Source organism: Solenopsis invicta, chromosome 4, assembly GCF_016802725.1.
Source record: "Solenopsis invicta isolate M01_SB chromosome 4, UNIL_Sinv_3.0, whole genome shotgun sequence".
Classification (NCBI taxonomy): Eukaryota; Metazoa; Arthropoda; class Insecta; order Hymenoptera; family Formicidae; genus Solenopsis; species Solenopsis invicta.
In genome coordinates, this window is record NC_052667.1 from 6,145,933 (window position 1) to 6,171,691 (window position 25,759).

The 25,759-nt window shown below is 31.7% G+C and overlaps 2 protein-coding genes and 1 long non-coding RNA gene across 9 annotated transcripts in view; 1 reads left to right on the forward strand and 2 right to left on the reverse strand.

Annotated features, from left to right (window-relative positions):
• Positions 1–1,844: 1,844 nt before the first annotated feature.
• LOC105195528 (cGMP-dependent protein kinase, isozyme 1) lies at positions 1,845–20,416 on the reverse strand. Of its 5 annotated transcripts, none has more exons than XM_011160963.3 (13): positions 19,843–20,416; positions 7,101–7,267; positions 6,712–6,989; positions 6,424–6,566; positions 6,133–6,270; positions 5,710–5,888; positions 5,379–5,620; positions 4,297–4,620; positions 3,765–3,996; positions 3,507–3,613; positions 3,167–3,406; positions 2,875–2,941; positions 1,845–2,684 (listed from the first exon to the last, which is right to left on the reverse strand). In XM_011160963.3, exons 2-13 carry the CDS (start codon positions 7,221–7,223, stop codon positions 2,589–2,591), a joined length of 2,169 nt encoding a protein of 722 aa, XP_011159265.1. In that variant the 5' UTR covers positions 7,224–7,267; positions 19,843–20,416; the 3' UTR covers positions 1,845–2,588. The 5 variants fall into 5 exon arrangements, with proteins under 5 accessions (XP_011159265.1, XP_011159267.1, XP_011159264.1 ...); XM_011160965.3 differs by lacking the exon at positions 19,843–20,416 and adding an exon at positions 17,503–17,669 and having other exon boundaries at positions 7,116–7,267; XM_011160962.3 differs by lacking the exon at positions 19,843–20,416 and adding an exon at positions 17,503–17,669.
• LOC120357668 lies at positions 17,779–18,725 on the forward strand. Its single transcript, XR_005574684.1, has 2 exons — positions 17,779–17,885; positions 18,279–18,725. It is a non-coding gene; the product is annotated as an uncharacterized LOC120357668 (long non-coding RNA).
• Positions 20,152–25,759, reverse strand: part of LOC105195527 (ATP-binding cassette sub-family C member Sur) — a 53,224-nt gene continuing 47,616 nt past the window's right edge. For 2 of the 3 annotated variants that reach the window (XM_039448779.1, XM_011160961.3), the window contains 9 exons: positions 25,455–25,676; positions 25,037–25,218; positions 24,530–24,701; positions 24,132–24,366; positions 23,414–23,541; positions 22,600–22,787; positions 21,940–22,043; positions 21,551–21,747; positions 20,152–21,033 (listed from right to left, as the gene is read on the reverse strand). In XM_039448779.1, coding sequence (XP_039304713.1) covers positions 20,836–21,033; positions 21,551–21,747; positions 21,940–22,043; positions 22,600–22,787; positions 23,414–23,541; positions 24,132–24,366; positions 24,530–24,701; positions 25,037–25,218; positions 25,455–25,676 — 1,626 coding nt within the window. In that variant the 3' untranslated portion in view covers positions 20,152–20,835. The other variant, XM_039448780.1, reaches the window with a different exon arrangement.

The following is a 25,759-nucleotide window of genomic DNA, read 5'->3' on the forward strand; positions in this document are numbered from 1 at the left end:
GTCTCGAGTTCGAGAAGTTTGTACAATTTCAACGAGATGTTTCTAACAATTATGAAAAAATAAAGTAATGTTTATAGATTTTGATGTTTGATAGTAATTTATGTTAATCCTAATTTTCCAGAAAAATAAAATTGAGAGAAGCAAGTTTTTTTTTAAAGGAAAAAGACAATTGCGAAAATAAAGCACTAGTGTTTTCAATTTTTCGTGAAAATAAAATTGTGGGGAAAAGTTCGTTCTTTTTTTATTTGTTTCGAGTAAACGAAAACGATTGTGACAACGACACTAAAAGTGATGAATTATTTACGTATTAAATCTCTTAAATACGAAGAAAACTTAAAATTAGAGGAAACGTAGGAAACAATAAAAATAATAAATTTTACGACTGAAAAAATCGTTTTCTCAAATTTCCGAGAATTTTTTCTAGATTAAGAAAACTTGTAATTTATATTTGAACATAAATTAATGTTTGTATAAACCAAATCAGAATATCTTCTTTATATTTTAATGATAATATTATTCTATATTTATATTAACGAATGATGAAGTATTAAAGTTATACTGAAAAGAAGTTGACTAAATTTTTTAAGTTGATTAAATTTCTTCAGTTCAAGTATCTATGTATTTAATTCAAATACATAAAATACTTAAATTTTAATAATTAATTTAAATATTTATATATTTAATTTATGTATATTTAACTTAAATACATAAATACTTGAATGGAAAAAATTTAATCAAGTTGAAAAATTATTACACCGAGAAAAAAAATTGTTAAGTAATAATTTTATATCTTACGTATAATTGTATTATACAGTGTATCAACCATGTCTCGAAATTGTGATTACATACAATCAAGAAAAAGATTTTACAAGGACCCTGGCGAAAATAAAGCAAACGTAAAGCGTAGATTACGATAGAAAGTGTATTCTTCTATCAGGAAATAGTGATAAAAACGCAAGAAATTTTGAGAAATCTAGAAATTGAAACATTGGAACAAGAAAACATATAACGCTTGTATAACACTTTACGAAGCTTTTCGTTTTCGCCAGGGAAAAAAATAATTCGAAAACGCAGAATAAAATTTTTTCATACGATTTTGATTCATTTTTTTTATATACATAATTATAATCACCTTTTTCGATTGCGTTAGTTACGAAACTCTGTTTATTATATATGGAAAAAGATTTTTTAAAAGTTATCTGTTGATATTATGTACAATTATTGTTATTATTTTATTATAAATAAAAATTTGTATACTTATCAGAGAATTCGTTTAACACAAGCGGGCAGGGATAGTTGTCAAAATTTTTTATATCAAGACATCTAAAAAACATATAATATAAAATATAATAAACTTTCTGTAATCTAAATTTAAGAAGTATTATTTTAATTAGTCTTTACCTCCTGAAGTGTATCGTAAAAATGCAATTTTAATGATATGCATAGTATACATTTGTCTTGAATAAAATTAGATTACACTGAATTCCTTGTGACTATTAAAGAAAAGAAAAGATGAAAAATAAAAAAAAACATTAAAATTAATTTTCACAAAATTAAAAACGTTACAAAATTAAAATTAAAAATTGCACGGAAGAAATCTTTAATATACAATTGTGTAATGGTAATAGTAATAAATATAAAATTATCATATTATTATTTCTTTGCGGATGTGTATAACGCGTTATTATAAATTACAAAGATATCTTATATCTTTGTAATTTGTAAAATTACGCAACATAACTATTGAAAATTTAGTAAAGTTACTATTGAAAAAAAATACAAGGATGTACTCGTATATTATATTATAATAGGCTACAGAAAACTTTTTTTAATATAAAACAAAATGTCGTTAAAACATTACGTATATTCATCTGCAATTAAAATACATCGGAATATCAGTGATTACTTATAAAGAAATGATAAAATATAATTTCATACCTTAGTAAATTACTTTTTAAAAATTATTCGTTCATTAAAAGAGTTAAACTTAATTGACTATACGAGTTTTATGAACAAATGATTTTAGAGAGATAATATTCTGTAATATTATAAAAGAGCTAATCGAAATGCAAAGTAAATATTCTTTTTCGGAAAGGTTACTTTCTATTAATTAATTAATTATTAACAAACATCTTAATCTATAATCTGCAGTTATTCGTTTTTACATCTCGAAATTGTGTCGATACGGTTATCTTGGTATCTTTGTCATTATTCTTTTGATAACAATTAATAAAATGGCTGCAATCTTTGTATAACAACATTAACAGATAACAAATGCATTATTTATTTTAATAGCGCAAAGAGTGTATCTTTGTATCTGTTTCTTAGCTTCATTGAAAGAACGAATTTTGCTGAAGTGTCTAAAAATTTAGCTTGAAACAATTTTGCTGAGTCACCAAAATAATTGCGTTGGACACTCAAATTGGCTAGAATGTCAAAATTTTTTGCAGCCTTGCTCATGCTCGAGTGCCCTACATAATTATTTCGACGGTTCAACAAAATTATTTTCAAGTCTATATCTGATTACATTTTTAGACACTTCGAAATTGTTCTTTCCACGTTTATTACATCTGAGAAACATGAAACTCTCAGAATTCGATGTCCCAGCCGGAAAATTCGTCTGGCGGAATATCGCGATCAGGTGGATATCTTTCGAAGTTTCGTGTGTCGAGTTGATGTCGTACCTAAAAATGTGCAAGATAAATTAATAAAATTAATAAAGTTAATAAATAATAAAATAAAATAAAATTTTAATACAAATTTCAGATTTTTGTGCAGAGTAAAAATAATTGAAAATGTGTGTGGTTTCAATGTTAGTATAAGTGCAAGCTCCGCAAAAATTTGCGTTAACATAAAATTTTACGATTGATGTACCGTTGGTACTATGGGTGCCGGTAGAGCCAATCTTTGAAGGGCTTGCCAGTTGAATCCAGAAAACCATCTATTAAAAGATTAAGATAGAAATTATATTTTATTACATTGTAGGAATAGTTTTTAAATTTTTAATCTAACACCGACAGTTATTTTTCAAAGTTACACATGGTGCTTTCTTACGAAAATGTTTGAACACGAAAAGTTCCATGAAGATTTGTAATATAAGTCATAAAATATTGAAAATAAACATTTTTTTCTTTTTTTTTCTTAGAAAAATTTTCTATCAGCTTACTTGTGATCGCGAATGTCTTGTATCCCATTTCGCTGATAACCCAATCGTTCGGAGGGGTTCACGCGGAGTAGCTTCTTGATGAGATTACTAGCGTTTTTAACAACGATGCTCGGTACACCGACCATCTCGATACCTTTTAGGATTTTGTTATAAGTCGTCATATGATCGGATCCGCGGAAAGGCGGCTTACCAACGAGGAGCTCATGCGTCAGGATGCCGAGGGCCCAATAATCCACCGCCCTAGCGAAATTGAGAAATGCGATGAAATAAAATGCGTTAAAACTACGTGCGTTAAATAGCAATTAAATAATAAATATTGGGACAATCTTGAATTTCTTACCTGTCGTGTCCTTTGTTCAAGATAATTTCCGGTGCAACATACTCGGGCGTGCCGGCAAACGTCCACGTTTTGGCGGGACCAATTTTCTTACTAAAACCGAAGTCCACCTATAGATAAAAATAATTTTTTTTTTTTTTTTTAGATTTTCTCCGTCTTCTGTGAATAATAGCGACTAAATGATGCAGTATGCGCTTCTCTGAGAAACTTTTCGCAATTGCATAATTGAAAGTTAAGTCGATTAATCATCGGATGTCTCACCAGCTTCAGGTAACCGCGCGTGTCGAGCATAAGATTTTCCGGTTTGAGATCCCGATAAACGATGTTTAGCGAGTGAAGATGATCGAGGGCTTCTACCACGCAGCCGACCATAAATTGCGCAGTGGCATCGTCGAAATAACGCCTCCTTTGAAGAGTCGTCCAAACATCTCCGCCGAGGCACACTTCCATAAGAAAATAGACGTACTTGTTATCCTTGTACGTCTGATAAAGTCTGAAAAAAAAATACAAAATCAAATATCAACTTCAATCTAATTAATATTGGGACTATTTAAAAATCTTCTGGTTACTTACTTTTTTTTCTTTTTTTTTTTGAGAATTGATGTACATATTGTAATTACAAATGTTACAATGGTAATTATTTTTGCAATTTAACAGGCACAATATTTTATATATAGATGAATTAAAATATTTGTATTTCTCTCGCATTAATTTGGTTTAACAATAACAGTTTGATATATTGTATAATAATGCAAATGATCTCGGCGTTACGATACCAAGAATTTCGACTTACTTGCATATGAAAGGGGAGTCGCACGCTTGCATAATGTGTTTCTCATTCAGCACGTGTTCTTGTTGTTGCTGCTCGACCATGACCTTCTTCTTGAGTTTCTTCAGAGCGAAGCTCTTATTCGGATCGGACCTGAGTGTGACCAGGTCAACGCGACCGAATCCACCCACTCCCAACGTTCCCTTCGTCTCAAGATCGATCAAGGTTAGACTTGCATACTCGTTAGTCCACTTTTTCGGGGTCAACGAACGCTTTTGCTTCTCGTATTCCGCCAACCAGTCCTTGTTGCGAATCTCATCCAGACTACCCAGGTAATTCAGGAATGACCTGGCAATTTTTTCGAATCATGTAATATTGCATTTTATTACATATTACACACGCAGTTCAGAATATTCCAGCAATGTTGCAGCAATGTTTTCAACGTTTCTGAAATATTGCTGAAATGTTCCGTGTTGTATGGGCAAAAAAATTTTAAAACCCCATCGTCTACCCAGCAAATTAAAATAAATTTTAATTGAAAATTGTAATTTATTTCAATTTATTCGAGTGCACTTTAGACTTCCGGAGTATTTTTGGATTCAAATGGATTAAAGTGGATTGAAATACGAAATGTGCTGTTCAGCGTTTTAAATTTGGATGGATTCATGTTTTCATTATATATATATATATATTTTTTTTTTATTTAAATAAATTCAAAAAATCTAAAGTGCGAATTTGAAAATGTCAAAATGAATTTATTTCTATATCCATTTTAATTCATTTTTTGTTTGGTTTAATATGAGTGTTTTTTGTTAGCAAAATAAAACAATAATTTTGTAATAGTAAATATAATAATAACAATTAAAGTTGAGAGAGAAAGAGAGGAGGAAGTCATTAAAATCATTTCAAGTGTACCTTACAATAAGGTAAAATAAAAAATCAAATAAATAATAAAACAAAATCTTATTGTTTTAAATAAATGACGAAAGCCTCAGAGATTAAATAATTTACGGATATTCAGAAATCAAGATAGCTTTTACTTTATTTGTGTCCTCAGGTTTATTTAAGTTTCGATTACGAATAATTAATTCGTTAATCGAACTCACGTTCTGTCGAGGGTCAAGCATTCGACACCAGGTGCAAGCGCGATCGCGTTGGCACGTCGTTCACCCTCGTCGTCGTAGAGAGCCAATTCGCCGAAATATTCTCCCTTGCCGAGGACCACCAGTTCCTCCTCGCCGCCGTACTCGGTGTCTTTGGTGATCCGCACGTTGCCGCCGCTGATTATGTAGAATTTCTCACCCTTCTCGCCCTGCCGCAGTATTTTCGCGCCAGCCGGGAAAAATTCCTGCGAGCGGCATTATAACGTTCTTTTAAGCTATATTATAAACTAAGCGACCAGCAGAGTGACATCTCCTGAAATATCTTTTTACTTACTACTCTTATGAGATCGGATATCTTTGCGAGCACGTGGTCCTTTGGTTCTGGAAGCTTTTGGAGAACGGAAACGCGCTGGAGGAAGCGGATGTTACCCTCCAGTTGTTCCTGAGCTGTTCTCATCATTATAGTTAGAAATACTGATCTGTCGAGCACCCATACTTTTCCAGCTTTTTTTACTGAAATGACAAGCAAAATTGAACAAATATTAGCTTGAAATAAAAATTCTTAGTTCTCAAAAAAAAATCTCTAATTTTTTGAATTTCTACAATACGTTTCTTCATAATAATATAAATTACTTAACAAAAATCATTGTTTTGTTAAACAACATATATGTTTTTTTACAAAAATTAACAAAAAAATTGTAATATTTTTATATAAGATATAAATTTAAATGTGCGAGTGTCGAATTTTTCATTTTACCGCTAATAGATCGAAGTCTTTTCGTGTTGTATAATAGAGCAATTTCTCCAAATGCAACTCCTGGTCCGAAAGTTCTTTGGAATTTGTTTCCCTCGTAAATGTCGAAATCTCCTTCTGCTGACACGTACAAGTGCGAGCCTATAAAATAACATACGCTTATAAAATTTACATATAAATACGTAAATTACATTAACATTTATTGGAGTCGCTTTGTCAACGGTATATATTAGTATAATACATTTTTAATATTTGTATAATAATATATAAAAGTTTATAATATAATAGGCATACCCATATCGCCCTCGCGGATGACTAAAGTATTAGCGGGAATTTGTTTGGGGTACATAGCGGAGACGAGCGCTTCCACTTGGTTTTCTTCAAGATTACCCAGAAATTCGTTCTCCAAAATGGCCCTTTTGATTTGCCTCGCACTCCTGCAAAAAAAAAGAGCAATAATATTATGTTCCACTTTTCCGAAAGGACTAATGTATATATAATACAATACATTTAATAAAAAGGATAATAATTTTTACTTTTTTTGATATTTATTATTAATATTTATTATTATTTTCAGGTCACCTGGCATCTTTCTCGTATACGGGCGTCGGTGCCGAGGGTGGCGTCGGCGTTCTTCCGATGACGCCACCCCTTGGATTATTCACTTGCTGTTCGTCATTGTTCACAGAAGTCACATCTTCTTCGGGTTGCTCTTGATGTGTTGGGAGATGATTGACATGATTGGCTTCAGACGGCGGTGACGACACTATGACTTTTGTGAGCGATGAGGATGACGCGGACGACGATGGACCGGTACCATTTACAGCTACCGCCGGCAAGGTACCAGGTAACGGACGTATCTAATAAAAATTAAAATGATATAAAAGAAGTCTTTTTCACTGATTAAAAAGTTCGATGACTTTTGTAAAATTATACTTTTTTTATTCATGTGTGAGTAGTTTATAAATTACGTTAATAAGACGTACGACGCCTATAGTGAAGCTGGTGGAGTCCTCGTAGCCCGGCAGAGGGGTGAGATTAATGCTACCCCTCTGCCCGAGGATGTTGGCCCTCGGGAAGCACGAGAACCTCATGTTATCTTCGTCCAAAGCATGTCCAAAGCAAATTCTTTTGACGCCTGAAAAGAAAATTTATCGAAATGCTTTTTAAGCAAAGCGCCACTAAATTTGTATTATTTTATTAGAGAGAAGATATGGATTTACATTATGGAAATCAGATAAAATAAAACGTGCAAATATATGCATTGAAAATTCGTGATAGAAACATTAATTTTATTTTTTGTACATATAAGGCTTTGTGAAATTGTATAATGTATAACAAAATTGGGCAACATTTTTATTTCTTATTTTACCAATATGATTGCGTCTCTGTCAATAGCATGCTAATTAACTTACAACATAATTATTTTATTTGTAATATCTATCAGAAAGAATTTTTTTATAAGTTTGTGGAAAATCAAAATCTCACAGCGATCTAATTATTTTTTCATAATTAGTTTAATTAATTATTTGGACACAACTGTTTAATCTCTAACATTTTAGGATAATTGGTATAGTTTAAATCACTGTTTAATGCACATAGGTATCCAACATGTTTCGCAAATAGCAAAATGTTCAATAAAAAATCTTATTTCGTTAAGTGCGAGAATGAGATAATTTTTTCGCACTGAATACGATGCCGTTATCAGAATTTGTTAAAAATTTCAGGATTTGGAGTAAATTGGAATAAAATAGCGACCAAAATGGCCGATTTTCAATATTTTTTTACTACAAAGAAAAGAACTTGTTTCTACATAATGAAAAAAATTAAGATTGTTATACAAAATAATAATGTTATTATTTTTTCATCCATATAAAAAAGTTATAGGAACCATAGTATTAGCAAGTAATTATTACATATAGTTGTCCCAACCTTAGCAAGTGTAGCTGCTATATGTTTAAAATGCAGCTTTAATATAACTATGTATTATCAGATGACAACAATTGCATACTATCAATTGTATACTATATAAAAATAGAACCTGTTTACATGCAGTTCACTTCTATAGCAGCAAATTAATGGCAGAAACGGAGCAGCTCTACACACAGCTTAGCAATCTGATGCAAATTGGCATCAGAAATCGAGCAGAGTCTGCCGCCAATCTGCTGTACCAGATTAGATTAGCTTAAATTATATCGGAAGACTCTGCCGGAAGAACACGAGTTTAATGCAGGCACAGTCGCTGCTAATCTACTGGCATACTATGGACATTTCGCTAAGAATATAAATAACAAAGAGAAATTACAATAACAAATATTTTATTTTATGTGTCAAAATTCTTCTTGAGTTAATGCTATATTGATTTTTCCTCATTGATTGTTAACGTTACCGCAACGTTGAAACAATATTGAACCAATTGATTTTCCATATCTTTATTTTTTTTAAATAAACAAAAAATAGAAATTTATGTAAATAAGGTAAAATTGAATTTTATACAATATACATGTAATATGATAAAATAAATATGATAGAATTATATAAAAAGTCTATAATTTTTAATAAAAAGTAATATACAAATTTAATTTGCTAATAAAAGCAAACGTTAGCGTGCTGTATTAGATATCTTATAGATCTTTTAATTATACTAATTATTTGTTCTGTAGATTATATTAAAGAGATAGCATAATTCTTTGTTTTAAGCAACCGCATATAAAGATATTCTATCTACAATAAATGTTACTTATCATACGAAGAATTACGGTTCCAAGAACCGTATAGATAGGTATATCTTAACAACTGCGCAACTTAAATTCAATATAACTTTAATTTATATACACTTCTTTTTCGAACATATGAAATATCTTATAACAATAATTTCTTTTCGTGTAAATACCCTTACGATAAAAAACCTACAGGAATACGAAAAAAATTACAAGTATACCACTAAAGAACTTCAGTTCAATAGTTTTTATCAATAATTTTTTCGCATTTTTGTAGTTTTTATATATACCGTAAGGATATTTACACAGAAAAATTATTATAGCTGTTGTAACAACGTTCTCTATATTTGAGTAAAATCAATGGCAATAATCTAAAATACAATTTAATAGATTTAAACTAAATTTAGTTCATGATAGTATTTTCATGTTATGGTTGTTTAGACTTTCTATATAATTTATACAGGGAAGACAAAAATACATACATACATAAGGTCTTACATGTATATATCACATTTTAATGTGTTGCCAAAAGTTTAAAACTTTTTTAGATTCTACTACTTTAAAGTATCTGTGTAAAATTGGAACACAGTTCTTTTGCTGGTTTAAAAGCTATTTAATTTTTTACTTACTCTTGATTCTTGTGTAAAATTGCATTTTGTAGTACTTATTTACAAGTTAAAGAAGTAGTTTTTAATTTTAAATTAAATCAAATTTTTTACATATATTAATAAAACTCTAATATATATTCGTTTAAAAGTTTATTTAAATCCACTTACTTGTTTAAAAGTTATTTAACAAGAATTGCAGCAAAATAATATTTTTTTGTCATATAATGAGGAATTGCAAATTTTTCGTTGTTTTTTTTCTTGCAACCATGGTTTTAAGTCCAAAATTCGGGTATTTATGACCAAAATTTTTGCTTGTTAATTAGAAAAAAAAATGTATAAACCACCAGAAGTCTTCAGGTTTTTAATTTCGAAATATTATTTAGCTGATACTGTAGGTTTAAAACATTCTTAAACACATTTTCTTAAGTTAACAAGGAAAAGTGATAAGTATTATCGTCACAAAAGACCAACATTTAAATGAACTTACGCAAACACATAGACAAGTAAACAAGTATTGGAGTTGTTTGGGAAGCGCTTTGGCGTCAATTCGCCATTTTGAATTGGTAATCTCGCGTAGGAGCGTGTGTGCACAAAATTTGTACACTGAGAACTACTTTTAACATTCAAGTTTTAACAGCTAAATTATTTATTTGATGCCATGTACGTATTTAAATATGCGTTTGCATTTCTTGCACTTTGCAGATACAGATACAGAAATGTCTAAAGTTTAAATAGTCAAAGGAGTTTTATGGAAATAAGTCGTACAATCATGAATTAAAATTTATTTGAAAGCTCTTGCTTTGGTCTTTTAAATATCGTTGACTCTATTTAGAAGCAAGTTTTTTTTCACCTTAAAATAATTTTGAAAATAGCCAAAAATCATTTTGGCCCATTTCACCCGAATTTGTTCAAAATCTCGACGTGCTACGCAAATTCTGACAACGAAACATCTTCGGGGTACGCACTGTGGCACTTCAGAAAGAATTTCGGTGTTGAACAGCGTAATTATTTCCCGTCTGCGTCGAAGAAACGTTTAATTAGGTTGACAGTCGTCATTGAGCGGAACACGTAATGCTGGGATGATTATTTCGGTCACTCACTCGCTCGCGTTACGCTTCTCTCTTCATAGCGGCTCTTAACAGGTGATTATTCCTCGATATCGCTTCACGCGGAGGTCACTCATGACCGGCACTCGCGATTCCTTCGTCGAGCGTTCGAGATTCGCTCGAGTCGCGTTACGCTCATCGGATAACTACTCCACTTTTCGTGAGGCGCAGCTCTTTTTTTTTCATGCGACTCGATTCCGACGTGCGAGCCGATCGCTACCGCACCAGTCACATGCTTATGCTAATGGTGTTTGGAGCACGTGATATATTATGCCTTGACGTCACAATGCATTAGCACATGTTCATGATGAGAATATTCTCGACTCTACCAAGCCCGATCATCCTTTCCTTCTCGTTAAGATTACCAGTTCGCGGTGACAACTCTTCTGGAAAGAAGCGCTGTGAAGGTATTTTAAAATTCACTATAGACATTGCAATAAATGTGCAATCACGCATTTGCGATTTACGCATCGTCGCATCTAACACTTCTTTAATATTTATACGGTGGCTCAGAAATCAATTTTACATATAAAAGGTAAAAAGATTTCGTAGGTTATTCTCTCGAAGATTTTAAGTTTCGACTGTACAATTTTATTTTTCTTCTTTTCCTAATCAGCAAGAAAAAATTTTGATCGCGAATTCTCTAAAACTATAGCTGCAATGAAGGAAACAAGGAAGAAATTGATCTATAATGATTTTTGCAGCTTTGCTGCAGTTTTAAATAAATAATTTTTAAACAAATAAGTGGACCTAAAGGAATTTTTGCACGAATATTTATTAGAGTTTTATTAGTGTATGTAAAAATTTTGATTTAATCGGTAATACTGCTTCTCTATTAAATTTGCAATTATGTACTACAAAACGACATTTTACATAAGAATAAAGAGTAAAATTAAATAACTATTAAACCAATAAATAAATTGCGCTCAAATTTTATACAGATATTTAAACGTAATACCAGAATATTTTATATAATTTTTATATTTTTGATAATAATTAGAAATATAACACATACACCCTTAATTCTTCTGAATAAAAGTTAAATATATAATAAGTTCAATAATAATTTTGTTTTCTTCTTTTCATAATTTCCGAATTTTCAAGATATAGATTATAAAATAAAAATGAAATGCGTCTTAAAAATCCGGTTTGACATTGGCTGGCACCATTAATGCAGATTTCTTTTAAACTACTGACCGATGGTTTACGCGCTAAAAAGACGCCTTTAAAAAGTTATATGGCTGGTTTTATATATATGCGTATAAATTGTTTGCCGAATCGCAAGTGCAGCATAAGAACGGCTTCAAGAGCTAAGAGTCTCGCAAACGTTGTTTTCTCCAGCAGCGCTGAGGATCCGAGCATATCTTGTGAAACCCACTCGATAATCCAGGCCAGCGTTGTTGTTGATTTTGTCGCGACGCCGACGCAGTGATTCACTCGGTTTCATTAGAATCTTTCGCAAGGTGCACAAGATACCGGCACCTATTACGCTTCTAATCTTCCCTAGGATATTGTTTCACGGGAATCGTGAGCCGTCACTTTTTGTTTATCACCGCATATGCAAACAGGAATCTCGAGGTGAGATCTTTTAGACGTATCCATTATTCATATCGCTTTAAAGTCTCGATTATACCAATTATTACCGTTTCGCGACTTTGGTATAAAATGACTTTTTCTTCTTTGTCAACATTAAGAAAAAATATCATTTTTCTCGGCATCTTTGAATTTCTGGCTCTAAATACTTTGATAGTAAATAAAAAAAAGCAGTAATTTAAAATTAACCAGAAGCTTTTCTGTTCGCTTTTTATAATCGAAGAATTTTAATCAAAGTCTCTCAGCTTTACAGTTGTCTATAATTAAAACATTTTAGTATTGGAGTACCTATATATTAAAGAATTTTTATCTTTAACAAAACTGGGTAGTAATTAGTTGAAAAGTTAATAACTTTTAAATTGATTTAATTAATTTTAAATGATTTAATTTTTAATCTTTTTTTTAAGTTAAAAATTTATCCATGTAAAATCGAAAAAATTGTAAAAGAAATAAATACATCTCTACAAAAAAAAAACAATATTTCTTTGTTATTTTATATAAACTTAATTTACAAATAAAAATTAAATTTGATAATTTATGTTATAATTGTTTTGTGTAATCTAACATTAAAAACTTACGAATTTCTAATTTAAGATAAATAATGTTTTTCAAAATTAACTTTTAATTTAATTTTATTGTAACTTGTAACTAGTTAATTTTTTATTTACGTAACTTTTAGTATAATTAAATTAATTTTATAAGCCATTAACTTAATTTAGTTTAAGAAAATAAATCAACTTACCCAAACCCGATTTTCAATGATTATTTTTCAACAAACAGCTTATCAAAGAAAACACAATTCTGTTTTCCATTAAGTTTATCGAATATTTCATGTAATTAATATATGCTACGTTTCCAAAAAATTTTTATACAGTTTTTTGTTATACTGTTTCATGTTAAAATATCACAATTTCTTACTCATAAGTTACAAAAGTATTTAACGCACACAGACAAAAAATTAGCAATTAAGAAAGAATATAACACCTTCTTGGAAGAATTTATAATTATAATCTTTAACAGACATAATTTGCTCACATGAAAAAAATTTTCTTCGTGTAAGCAAATTACGTCCGTTAAAGATTATAATTATAAATTCTTCCAAGAAAATTTTATATTCTTTCTTACATACAACACAATATATTATCGATTCGATACTAATTTCTTTCTGTGCAGATATAATCTTAATTCGAGAACTCGTGTAATTTTTAAATAATGCGTGGCCCCTTTACGGATGCAAGGTCGGCTTGTTCTGGATTGTAAGTACTATATTGGGACCATGATAACGCTATTTGATTAAACATACGAGCAAACGATTGCCCAAACCCTAAATATAGCTCGTCCGTTGTGTAAACGTTCGTCACGCTGCATGCACGATAAGCTCTGTGTCCGATCAATTAATTAACGATTATCTACGAAAAAATGTATTGAGAAAAAAAACAATCTTTTGGAACTGTCTGCGATAGGACAACATTGAGTTAGTAGCGATTTGCAAGCAGTTGCATCGCGGTGAAGTAATTGAATTTGAGCCTGTGAGATCCTATCGCGCGCGCCGCGCTACAAATATTATATAACCGTAATTAACGAAGCGATATTATCGTTGTTCATTATCCGAGCGGGTAAATCACGCGTTTTGCCATCGCGTCCAGAAATCAAAGATAAGAAAGCCTCCGCGCTTCCGGTATCGCGCAATGCATGAACTAATTAGGCGACTTTTACGTAACAAAGAAACGTAAAAGTCAGAAAAGCACCTCAGCTCTTATCATTTAAAGCTCGTGAAAAAAAAGAGCTTTGCCAGGCTGTTGCACGCAATGGGAAATTTTACAGCGTAGTAAAATAAATTTAAGTATAATTAACTAATTAATCGTCAATTGTAAAATAACTTTACAACACTAATACGTTATCGTAATTCATATTTTTATAAATGTTCGAGTAACATCTAAATAATGTTTTTCTTAAAATGTAAATTTCACTTTAAACTTGAAAACTTAGAAGAGGGAAGGGGGAGGTAGATATCCCTTTTTAATTTTTTAGATAACTCAGTGAATACTATCGCGACGCATTTCTTATCAACACTAGTTAATAGAGTTCTACTAATTACTCTATAGGTAGAAGATTATATAAAAGTTTATTAGGTTTATAGAACGCAATTTACAATTTATTGAAGAGGGAAAAAAAAGATGTATTTGTGTGAGATAGCAGGGGATGGAATACTAACAACTAATGCATAAAAAGTATTATTAATTATAAAAAAATCACTAAATAATAATTCTTCATGGATTTTACATACTAATAAATGCTATAAAATGTTTTCTAAACATTTTTATGAAATATATTTTATTTGAAAAAAATAATTTCTTTGGCTTAAAAAATAACTTTTTAAAAAATACTGTTACTAAATTACTAAGCAGCAAAGAAATTTGCAACGTATAAAGTTGTAAAGCCACAAGATCAGTTTTACACTCGTAATGTAATACACTCACAATCATCTCACGACATGATATAATTTTATATGCCGAATTTATTATTAAACATTATAACACATATTAAATTCAATTACATTACTTCTAAATCACATTCCAGGCTTTCACAAGCTAGACTAAAGTTAAAAAAATTAATATCTAACATGTTTTTCAAAATTGCATGCGGAATATGCTGTACGTAAAAAGTGTTGCTACCTGCAAAATTAAAATTTAAAGAACGCAGTGAACACTAATGACCAATAACCATCCTACAATGTCTAGATAGACTATAGTGAAGTAATTTTAACGATTGCTTTTAAAATTTAACGTGAATTATACGAGAAATGGTATTCCACCACCCTACATAAATCTTACATATCGTTTTTTACTCAAAATAATTATAACTAACGCGATCTTTTTAATGGAACAGCCGTTTGCATTAATGCAGTATTTGTGTTCGATACATTTAATTATCGATATTCGTTGCATTTTGTATTTACAATAATAATAAAATCGCAATATAACAAGTATTTTTTATTCGTGCGTTTCATGGAGGAAAGATCCGAAGATTAAGCAAACGAGAATTAAATCGGCGGTCGATCGGCAACGATTACACGCAATTTCGTGTTCTTAATGCGAGATGACATTTCCTGTCTCTCTGAAGCAGCGTCCATGCGTCGTTAACGGCTCGGAATTAAGGTCTCGAAGGGGAAATAACTGCGGTTCGCGCCTCGATGTGCAGCGATGCGCTCGACATGGCCAGGCAGCGCATCGCGCGACACTTCTTTCGCTTCGCCTTTCAGCTCGACTGTTTATGTAAAAATTGCGAGGTCGCGAATCGCGGAAATGACGGGAACGTAACGATATTGTAATCTGTTACACAATGCGCGCTCGGTGTCGATTTCCCTGACGGAAAACACACCGGCAATATTTAAACCCATGTGTCGTCGGTTGCGAAAAACCGATGACAAGGAAAAAAAATAAGTCGTACAATATAATTGCTGCCTTGTTAAATTTTAAAACATTCGGGCGTGTATTTTTAAATCGAATTATTATTTGTGGACAGTAACAATTCGAGTTTTAATAATTGAAGGAATTTATAAAACTCTTTTGTAACTCGAGTGTCTTGTCTTCGATTGTAAAAATATAATTTAAATCTTTCAGATCTTTTTTTTACATATTTGCTTTCATTATATTATTGTAAATAAATTTGTTAAAATTGTTTTTAGCAATAATAAAATTTGATTCATCAATAATAATTTTTATTGTTTACTTATTAATAAAAGCAATTATATTATTAATAAAGTTTTATGTTTACAAAATTCTAATCAAGTCGAGAAATGACTGAAGTAAATGAAGTCTAACGAGTCAAGTTTTTTAAATGTAAATGTTGTTTCTTCATACGTTTCGCACGTGCTTTGATAACTATGTAAAGATTTTTCTCCCGTATTAGTGTGTCAATTATGAGTTTCCAATTTTAGACTTTGTTACTACACGTGGCGATATTTTTACGTTTCGTAAACGTTTTATAACGTAACCCAAAGTGATACCATGGGCCACAAGTATGCGTTAAAGTATGCAGCGAGCAATTGCCCAATATTTTATCGATGTATTTGCGGAGAGGTCTGTGTACACATTTCAAGTCGCGGACAATTAAGGTAATATTGTTTGGTAACGTCAGTTATGTAGGCGTCTCTTTATTACAGGCGCGTTTAATCAACTGTATCGACAACCGCGCCGTTGCCGAGGTTAATTAACTTCATCCATGCCTGCATATGTGTATGGCAGTAATTAATTTTCTCAACGCGACACGTGCGTTTTACGTGCGTATGACGTTCGCCTTGTGACGGATAGTCACTTTTTGTGGCTTCATTTAGCCATTACATTCGAGTCGTCGGTCGCTCGCTTCCTTCGGGTTTTCGCAAGTTATATTTGTGCCCCGAACAAACAGAGATATAAACTCGGTAATAAAAACGGAACTGCCATTAATATTCAGCTTTGATAAAAATAGATTTTTCCACGGCACAATGATTTTTACGTATTCGATAAAAAAGTGATACATTTAATGTGAGAACACGTCGAGCTTTAATTTTCTATGTAAATATTCGTTTCTTTTAATTAATATACGTACTATGCGTTTGTCAATGAAAAATCCAATTATGTATCTCTTTACATACGAGATAATCTCAGAATAAAATATATTACGCATGTAACGATGTAATAAAATAAAATAATGGAAAAGTTGTGAAACTACGGTTGAACGTAAAACGTTACATAATTTACACGCTGTTGGAAAATTCGTATGTGCTTTCGTGAAAAAAATCTGCTAGTTGAAGTTTTCGCGTTAAGTAATGAACATATTCATATATAAATTTAACACATGTCTGCTATGTTAACTGAGCTTAACAGATATAAAATGTAGAATTGTGAAAATTATTTAAAAAAATATGTTAAAAAGCAACACAATTTGCACGTTTTTAATATTTTCTTTTTTACATAATATTTTTTACAATATATATATATGTATATTTTTTTTTACATAAGAGTGTGAAATTCGGGTACCTCGAATAATTATACAAATCGAGTTATTTAACAGTTCAGTGTTGTCATGCTCTCGTTGCGACACCGATGAAACTTACGGAAACTTTATTACTCGGTTGTCTTCTTCGACTTATCGTCGCCGGTATGCACGTCGATCTTGAAATTTATCTAGAATCTGTGAAACGGTATCGGGAGCACAAACGAATCGACGTTTCCGTGGTTCGATTAGATAAATTGATCGCGCTGATGAAAATGTGCGTGCGGGGAGCCGAACGTTTCTATACACGGCCTTGTCTTCTCGACAGATCGAATTCGACAACAATTTTCGGCGCCTTTCGAAACTCACCCTTCAGGTTGGCGTTGGGAAATCTTTCAAGATGGATCGAGAATCTTGCGCCGGAAGGTCCTCGAAGGACGAAAGAGACGTGATGTCGAGGAGGATTATGCGTTTACCGCTCGGGCGATCGCGAAACGAAGAGACATAGGTCTTTCCCTCTTTTTTTTTTTTTTTTTTTCAAGTACGACCGCACGGAGGTGTACCGCACGAATTCGCGCGTTCGACTGATGCCCCAAGTACGACAAAGACGCAGAAATCTTATCTAGCCGATAACAGAGCGGCGACGGGCAGTGTCAACAGGCAGGTATATGTGGCGCGCGAGCATCTTATCTAATGAGTCTATTCTTTTTCCATTAATAAGGCCGCCTTCTTGCTCTTTGTTGAACACGCGTGTAAGTAATTGTAATTATCCATCGGAAAAAAAGTTGTATTCCTTCTTCTGGGTAGCTAAATTAACTTCACTTCTGCATACTTTATCGCATACCGATACAAGCCAGGAGTTGACAATTTTGTTCCAAACTTCTTTATTTTTCCTTATTCCTATTTTATTTTTTTTTCGGAAATAATTAAATGTGGTTTATTGAAAATAGTTTTGCACAAAAAATATTAGTCTCCTAATTCAAATTTAAAGAAGAATATGTATCATCGTGTATTTTGCTCTTGTAAATGATATTTTTTTATATTAAAAAATAATTTTTTGCTGAATAATGTTTTGTGCAAATGGAAGATAATATTAATTTGAATTATCTTATGTGTTACTAATTATATTTTTTTTGTTTATTTAGGAATATTTATACGATTTACATCGCAGAAATTTACATTTCCAAGGTTAAAGTAAAATGTTTGAACATGAGATAATAAACGTTCTTCGTATATGAATAGTAATATCTGTCTGCAGTGTGCGATATCACGACGTGATGATTCAGCAATGTCTCCAGTTTGCATTTCCATTAGTGAACGAAAATTCTACACGTGTGTTCTAAAATTTTCAATATACAGGAGTAACTGAACTCCAACTTAGTTCGGCATCTGATCCAACGATGTCTCATCGCAAAATTGTATGCGTCAGCGACGGCAATTATTGACATTAGCGAAGTAATTAAATAAATGTTCAAAGTTATACTTATGCATTATTGCAATATGTATACATTATTGTGCTTGAAGATATTGTCCGAGAACTGCTTGTTAAATTTTGACATTTTCAAGAACAATTAAGAAACCTTTGAAAACTATTCATTCGTTTCTCAGAACGTTTAAATAATTAAACACCTATTACCGACCACTGCTTAGCTATCTCAGAAGAGAACTCTTTTAGTTTACCGATAATTATTCGTGAATTAATAAACTAAAAATATTTTTCTTGTGATTTCATTTGCCTTTATTTTTTTATTCTTATCTGCGTAATGATGCTCTTATCACGAGTTTTATCACTCTTGTTTTTTGCGTTTTTTTAACGAGGCGACGACGTATAGTTTTATTTAATTTAGTGCCTTAATATATTTTTCTTGCAGTGAATAAAATTTATTTATTTATAAATTCAATTTTTTAAATGGTTGTGTTTTCGCACGTTATCTATAATCCGCATTGATTCATCGAGATGAGCAATCCATTTTTCTTTCTTATCATTCGCCTTTTTTTCTACTGGCAATTAGATAGCAACATTCGGTAAACAAAGGGGACAGCTTTTCTACCTAGAAATTGACCATCCATTGTTCGAAAGAGATTTATGATTTAGCTTATTTTATTTAAAGTTTTCTACATTAGCTAATTATTTAAAGAATAAAAATTATATTATTTTTTCGATAATTTTAATAATATTAATCTTATTAATAATTTAAGTTTGGATTTTATAAATTTGTAAAATCACAATTTTGTATTAAATAACAAGCTACGATAATATTACCATAAATCTTTTGTATATGCTTTAAAATATAATTAATTGGCTTTTTAACAGGAGATAGAAGCAATCTGCAAAATGTTTGCGTTAAAAAAACTAGTTTCTTTTAATTTTTATGTAATTGAATTTAGAATATTGTTCAATTTTCATATATTTACATGCTATAAAAAAAAAATATTAATGAAATGCAAAAGGGCTTATAAAAATCTTTAAATCTTTAAAACGTAAAAAAAATCACAATCGGACTTGTGCAATTTTTTCCACGCTAATTAGAGTCTAAATACAACTTTATATAAAGGAAGTAAAAAGGGAGTTTGTGTAATTTTCAAGTTCTTTTTCCACTCTACGAGATTTAGAGAGAGCATTCAACAAGATTTAAAGATCATTAATATTCTGTCTCGCGCAGTAAGAACTATTAATAACACGTATGTTAATCTGTCAGAAATACTCGCCTTTACGCTTCTGCACTCCGGCAATTATCTCTGTAATCGTATGCACAATAAAATGTACAGTTTCACTTTGAAAAAATGACACTGTACTTGAAACTCGCGTTCACAGCTACATTCTTTTAACTCCTTCACGTCGAATTGTTTGTAATCGCACGACGATCGTTCGTCACCAATTTGTCAGATTTGTCAACTGTCACTTGAATGCCTGACCGTTCAATCGTGCCACTCGATCATCGAAAATCCAAATTCATTATTAGACTAAGGTATCATTAATCGTCGTTGCAAATTATGCACCACGCGGTTAAGCAATTCTTTTCTTTTTTCTTTGGCTACAAATTGATGCGAGATGATCGAAAATTCACCACCGTCGTAATTAATTTATTAGTTACTTCCGCCGGTGAAAGTAACTCTCTCACGCGGTGATCCAGAGGAGAACTGTGCCAATGAAACGTCCGCTTAGCTCCTTTTCTTCATATCGAATTCCACACGTGTCGCGGCGCGGCTTATCGACATCGGCCGTCGATTCGTCCGATTGGAGCCGAAAAGTGCTGATAAGCGAAACAACGCCGGTGCTATCGACAGGCCGGCCTCGGTGCCACTAACAGAAAAACACGCTCACACCTTTTCTGCGATGGTAGATGCAGCCGACGACGTGGGGATATTGGTAATTATTATCGTTTGGCACTCTTATCCTGCGATATACCGGGCGTCGCGCTTCAGATCTTCAGAGATACAAACTGGATAGTGATCAATTTGTATATTTACAAATTACAATTTCCAGTACATTCAATAGAAAATCAAGATCGTCTGAAATCGTATAAAAATTAGCAAATTAGTCACGCGCACCAGATTAATAAAAAAAAATAAAGCTTCGTCGTACACAGTATATTCTCACGTCGTTATAGAAAAAGCATTTTTCATTCCTATCCTAAAGCAGTTTTTGAATTCTTATCTCAAAACGTTAAATTGAAATCTAATCGGTATTTTAGATCGACATTATGTGTTAGTAAAGTTAATTGACGTCCTCTCATTGTCCCTCTCGCCGTCGCTCGTCTTTTTCTCGACCGCTTTGATCATCGCGGAAAAGATTCCATTCTGTCTTTGCGTTAAATCTGCCGGTGAGCCCTCCTCGACGATTTTGCCCTCGTCGAAAACAACGATGCGATCGCAATCTAACAAGGCCGTTGCTCGATGCTACATAAAGAATAGTTTCGTTAAAACGTTATTCTTGTCCAACGAGAGATTAAATTTTCAAGCGCAAAAATTTAAAAAGTTACTTATTGGAAATACCTTCTCACTTCTTTAATTCATAGTTTTCTCTAATTTTAATTATATTATAATTCTATTTTTAATAATATTTTTCTATTTATTTTTACATGCAGATGTAATTTTTACAAATATTGAGATTATTTTCAATTTTGCTGACAAGGAATTGTTTGTTGCAATCAGACTTGAAATATGTTTAATTGATAACAATATATCATAATAATCTCTCATTAAAATCTCGAATTTATTTGTGCGTAAATTTGAGAATTTAAGAGATTCGAGAGATAATTTAGCAAGTATTAGAGCAGATTCAGTATATATTTTATGATATCTGTTAATCGATCAAATTTCAATCAAAGTTAGTCGATTCAACGTTGCTGAAAGCTAAAACATTCGTTAGTTCGTTTGACAAAATGCGCGTCTGGCTTGTAGAGCGTTTACTAACCGCAATGGTGATCACAGTTTTGTCCTCGAAAGCGACAGCAGCCGCTTTTAAGAGTGACTTCTCGGTGGCTATATCAAGCGCGCTGGTCGCTTCGTCGAGAACGACGATGCTCGATCGCCGAAGGATCGCACATGCCATGCAAAGCAGTTGCAGCTGGCCGGCTGAAAAGTTCTCGCCGCCCTCTCGTACCTCAAGATCTATATTAAATTATAATATACATATAATTTCCATCACATTACATTATTATTTATATTTAATTAACATATTTATTTATATTATTTCTATTATTTCTATTATAATTATTTCCATTTAAATAAACACGCCGTGTTGTGTGCGCATGTATTATGTTACTTTGTTATTTATCGTATAAATATTAGTTTATTATATACTTAGTCCTTCGGGATGCGCAGCTACGATATCTTTGATTTGCGAAAGTTCCAAGGCTCGCCAGATTTCTTGATCCTCGTGTTCCGAAAATGGATCCAGATTTTCTCTATAACACAGTACAACTCTTTTTTGAGACCTGAATAAATAAAGTATTTTCAAAGTGTGAATTTTTGCTCGCTGAAAATGGCGGCCAATAGAGTTGGCTATTACGTACGAACTTTTAACTGAAAACAAAGAATCAAATGCAAATGGAATAAAAAGGGTAAAAATTAATACTTTCGCGTGGTATTAATGAAAATTGGAGGAGAAATTTGATGTTGGTGCTACAACGCCTTGAAAATCCAGGAAATCATTCTTTTTTAATCTGCCATTTTTCTCAAAATTGTGACGTAATAGACAGCTTTGACCGCCTAATTCGTTTTCATTCGACCAAAAATTCATTGGAACACGCTTTGTTTATTAAAGTACCCCCAAAAAAGATCTATTTATGCACAACTGTGTGTGTAATCCATTTCGCAAGCTCGAATATGTAATTTTTAGATGAACACCGCGCAGGTATTACGTTTAGCGTATAGACGCGACGCGAAAACAACTGTAAATTGCGTCGAAAACTAGACGTTTCGCAATAATAAGAGATTTGCGACTGTATTATTTGCGTATACCTGATCGTGCCGCTAAACATTATCGCATCCTGCGGTATGGCCGATAACCGCGATCGCAATATTCGAAGAGGCACTTGCCGGATGTCAATTCCATCCAGCAGGATGCGTCCTTGGCTGATCTCGATTAATTGGAAGAGGGCCATCACGGTTGATGATTTTCCGCTACCGGTTCTTCCACAAATACCCAACTACGAGTAAACGTAAAATATTACGATACATTATACGTTACGGTATATTATAATATATTATAAATATATATAATTATATATTATACATAAAATACAATAAAATATGCATTTTTATTTTGTTATATAATAAAATAAAAAAACTTAGATATTATTAATTATATATAAAAATGAAATTTATATATATATATTATTTTTATATTTACACTGAGAGAAAAAAATTTCTAAATTTTAATAAATATTTAAATAATACTAATAAAGTATTTATTGTAAATAAATATTTTAGAAAGAAAAAATGACTCTTAAATTAAATTAATGGTTCTTGTAAATATATGTTTAAATAAATTTTTTGTTTACATTTAAATATTTTATTAGTACTATTCGATTAGATATTTATTAAAATTTAGTAATTTTTCCTGTAGTGCATGTATATAAATTTATATATCTATAAAATTAATTATTTATTATTGTTATATTAATATTATCAAATTTTATATGTATAAGTATTATGATAGTGATAATGCTGATAATATAATAGTAATAAATAATTAATTATATATATAATTTCATATTTTAATTACATTATCATATTACATATTTATTGTTTTATTTACAGATCATTGAATTACCTTTTGTCCAGCTGGTATTTTCAAAGACAAATCTGTGATCACCGGACTTCTATCTACATCGAAGCGCAGAGAGACATTCTCGAAAACGATCTCGCCCCTATTAGGCCAGTCATTGGCCACTTGTAAGCCTAAAAACTCCGGCATATAATAAAATTAGCACGTGCGCGATAAGAAAGATAACACGGAAAATAACCAAGTATATTAGTTGACTCGCGATAGATATTTTCGCATTGTCTGGTGTTTTGTACATCGAGCTTTCGATAATAAAGCACCGAACCGGAAGTTGAATAATTGCCCATTGGCAAATTTCGATCAATATTTTTTTTAGTACAATCGAAGTACTACGCGTCGATCTGATAAACGACGATGACAAAAGACGAAAGATTACCGCGAGACAGTAAGTCACTCGATAGTTAATAATACAATTTTCAAAGCTTGTTTACTAACTTCTGTTTGCGTTGCTAATTAAAAATTATGTAACGTCTCTCTTATAACAGATTAACAATAAATTTCGTTTAACGACGTTCATTAATATCGATGTGTCGCGAGCTTGGAATGCACGTGTAAAAAGAAAAACAGGCTTTATCCGCGATGTTTGCTTTGATATTAAGTACGCACCAAAACACAGAAATTTAAACGATGATAACACACACATGAGCTTCTCGTGACTTAGCAATTTACGAGATCTGCGCAGAGATTTCAGATTGAAAATAATTACCGTTTTCGTGACGTTTCTCCGGTTGTGCGTTTCTGTACGCGCAAATGCGGGCTACGCTCCCCATGTATAACTCGATCTCTGCAATAAACTTGATCACCCAGTTCAACATCGGTACTAAGAGAGTATAATTGATTGCCAAACCTACTAATCTGGGCGTTACACGGTTTGGGTACAACTCCGCAGAGAGCAGAGCCGTAGAGATGGCTATCACGACGATAAAGGCGCCCAAATAATCCTAAAATTATATTCGAGAACAACGAAAATCATAGAAGAGTTCTGTGGTGAAAATTTTTCTTAGCATTTTTGTCAAAATATATTGGAACTCTCAGAAATGTCGAGAAGGTTTACATCTCGATCTTAATTTTTTACATTTATTGTATTTGATTCGTTGTGTTTACCAAAGCGATGCTGAACCATCTGATGCTGCTGTTCAGAATGAGAAATGCATTAGTGTTTATGTCGAGGCGTTTCATCATCTCCTTCATGAAGCGATCCTCTTGTTTGAATGCTCTAATTGTCGGAAGGCCGGATAGAGTTTCTGAAAAATGCGCTACTACCGATCCTCTTGTGCTTGAAACATAGAAATTTATATGAGATTGTTAGTGCATTTCAACAAGAAAAAAGAAGTAAAGAAAGAATTTTTTTAATTTTTTAGTTTTAGAATAAACGCAATTAAATTTAATTACTCGCAAATGTGCTAATTTGTACAAATTATACTTAATTTAAATTTCTTTGAATGAATTATTATTTATTGACTGTCATTATTAATTAATTATTTATTTATAAGATTTTAGAGATTTATTCGAATATTAATGAAAATTTTTAATATTTTTTTCTAATGTAAAAAGATAAAAAAAAGAATTAAATATTTGGTACGCAAAAAATCGTAATAATTATATCAATACCTGCCATCTAGACATTGTAATTGCCTGGCACCGGGTCTGTAGAATTTTTGCAGAGCATAATAAGCGCAGCTAATCGGTACAACGGCAATCAGAAACCACGGTGAAATAATAATATTGATAATCATCACCGAACCACAGAGTAATACAAAATTTGTCAATCTTTTGATCGCTGTAGCCATTTTCTTGAAAAAAAGAAAAGGAATTAATTTTATTAAATTTATATCAGTCGATTGTTTTATAACAGACGTTATTAGATTCTTTTTTATTAAAAAAAAGCAGAGAAATTAATAGAATTTTTATTAAAATGATTTTATATCCTTCGATTATTTTCAACAAAATTTACATATTAAATTACTTCGATAAATGCGGGGATACGAGAATAATATCATTGTTAAGCTATTAAAGTACGTCTATATACCTTATCTATGACACTCATGTCTGCACTAAATCTGCTTAGGATCTTCCCAATGAGATTACATTCGAAGAATGAGACGGATGCTCCAAGAAGTCCGACGATAGCTTTCTGATGAAACTTCCGTCTTGCTCTAGCACCTGCCCACTGACCTGATACATTGTAGAGTATTGATAAAAGAATGGAGCTCACACATATGATGATGTACACCATGAAGTAAGATACCGTCTAGAAAAGAAACGACGTACAAAATTATTTTATAGAATACGTTAATCGCGTGCTGTTGTAAAAATAAAATCTCCATTATGTTT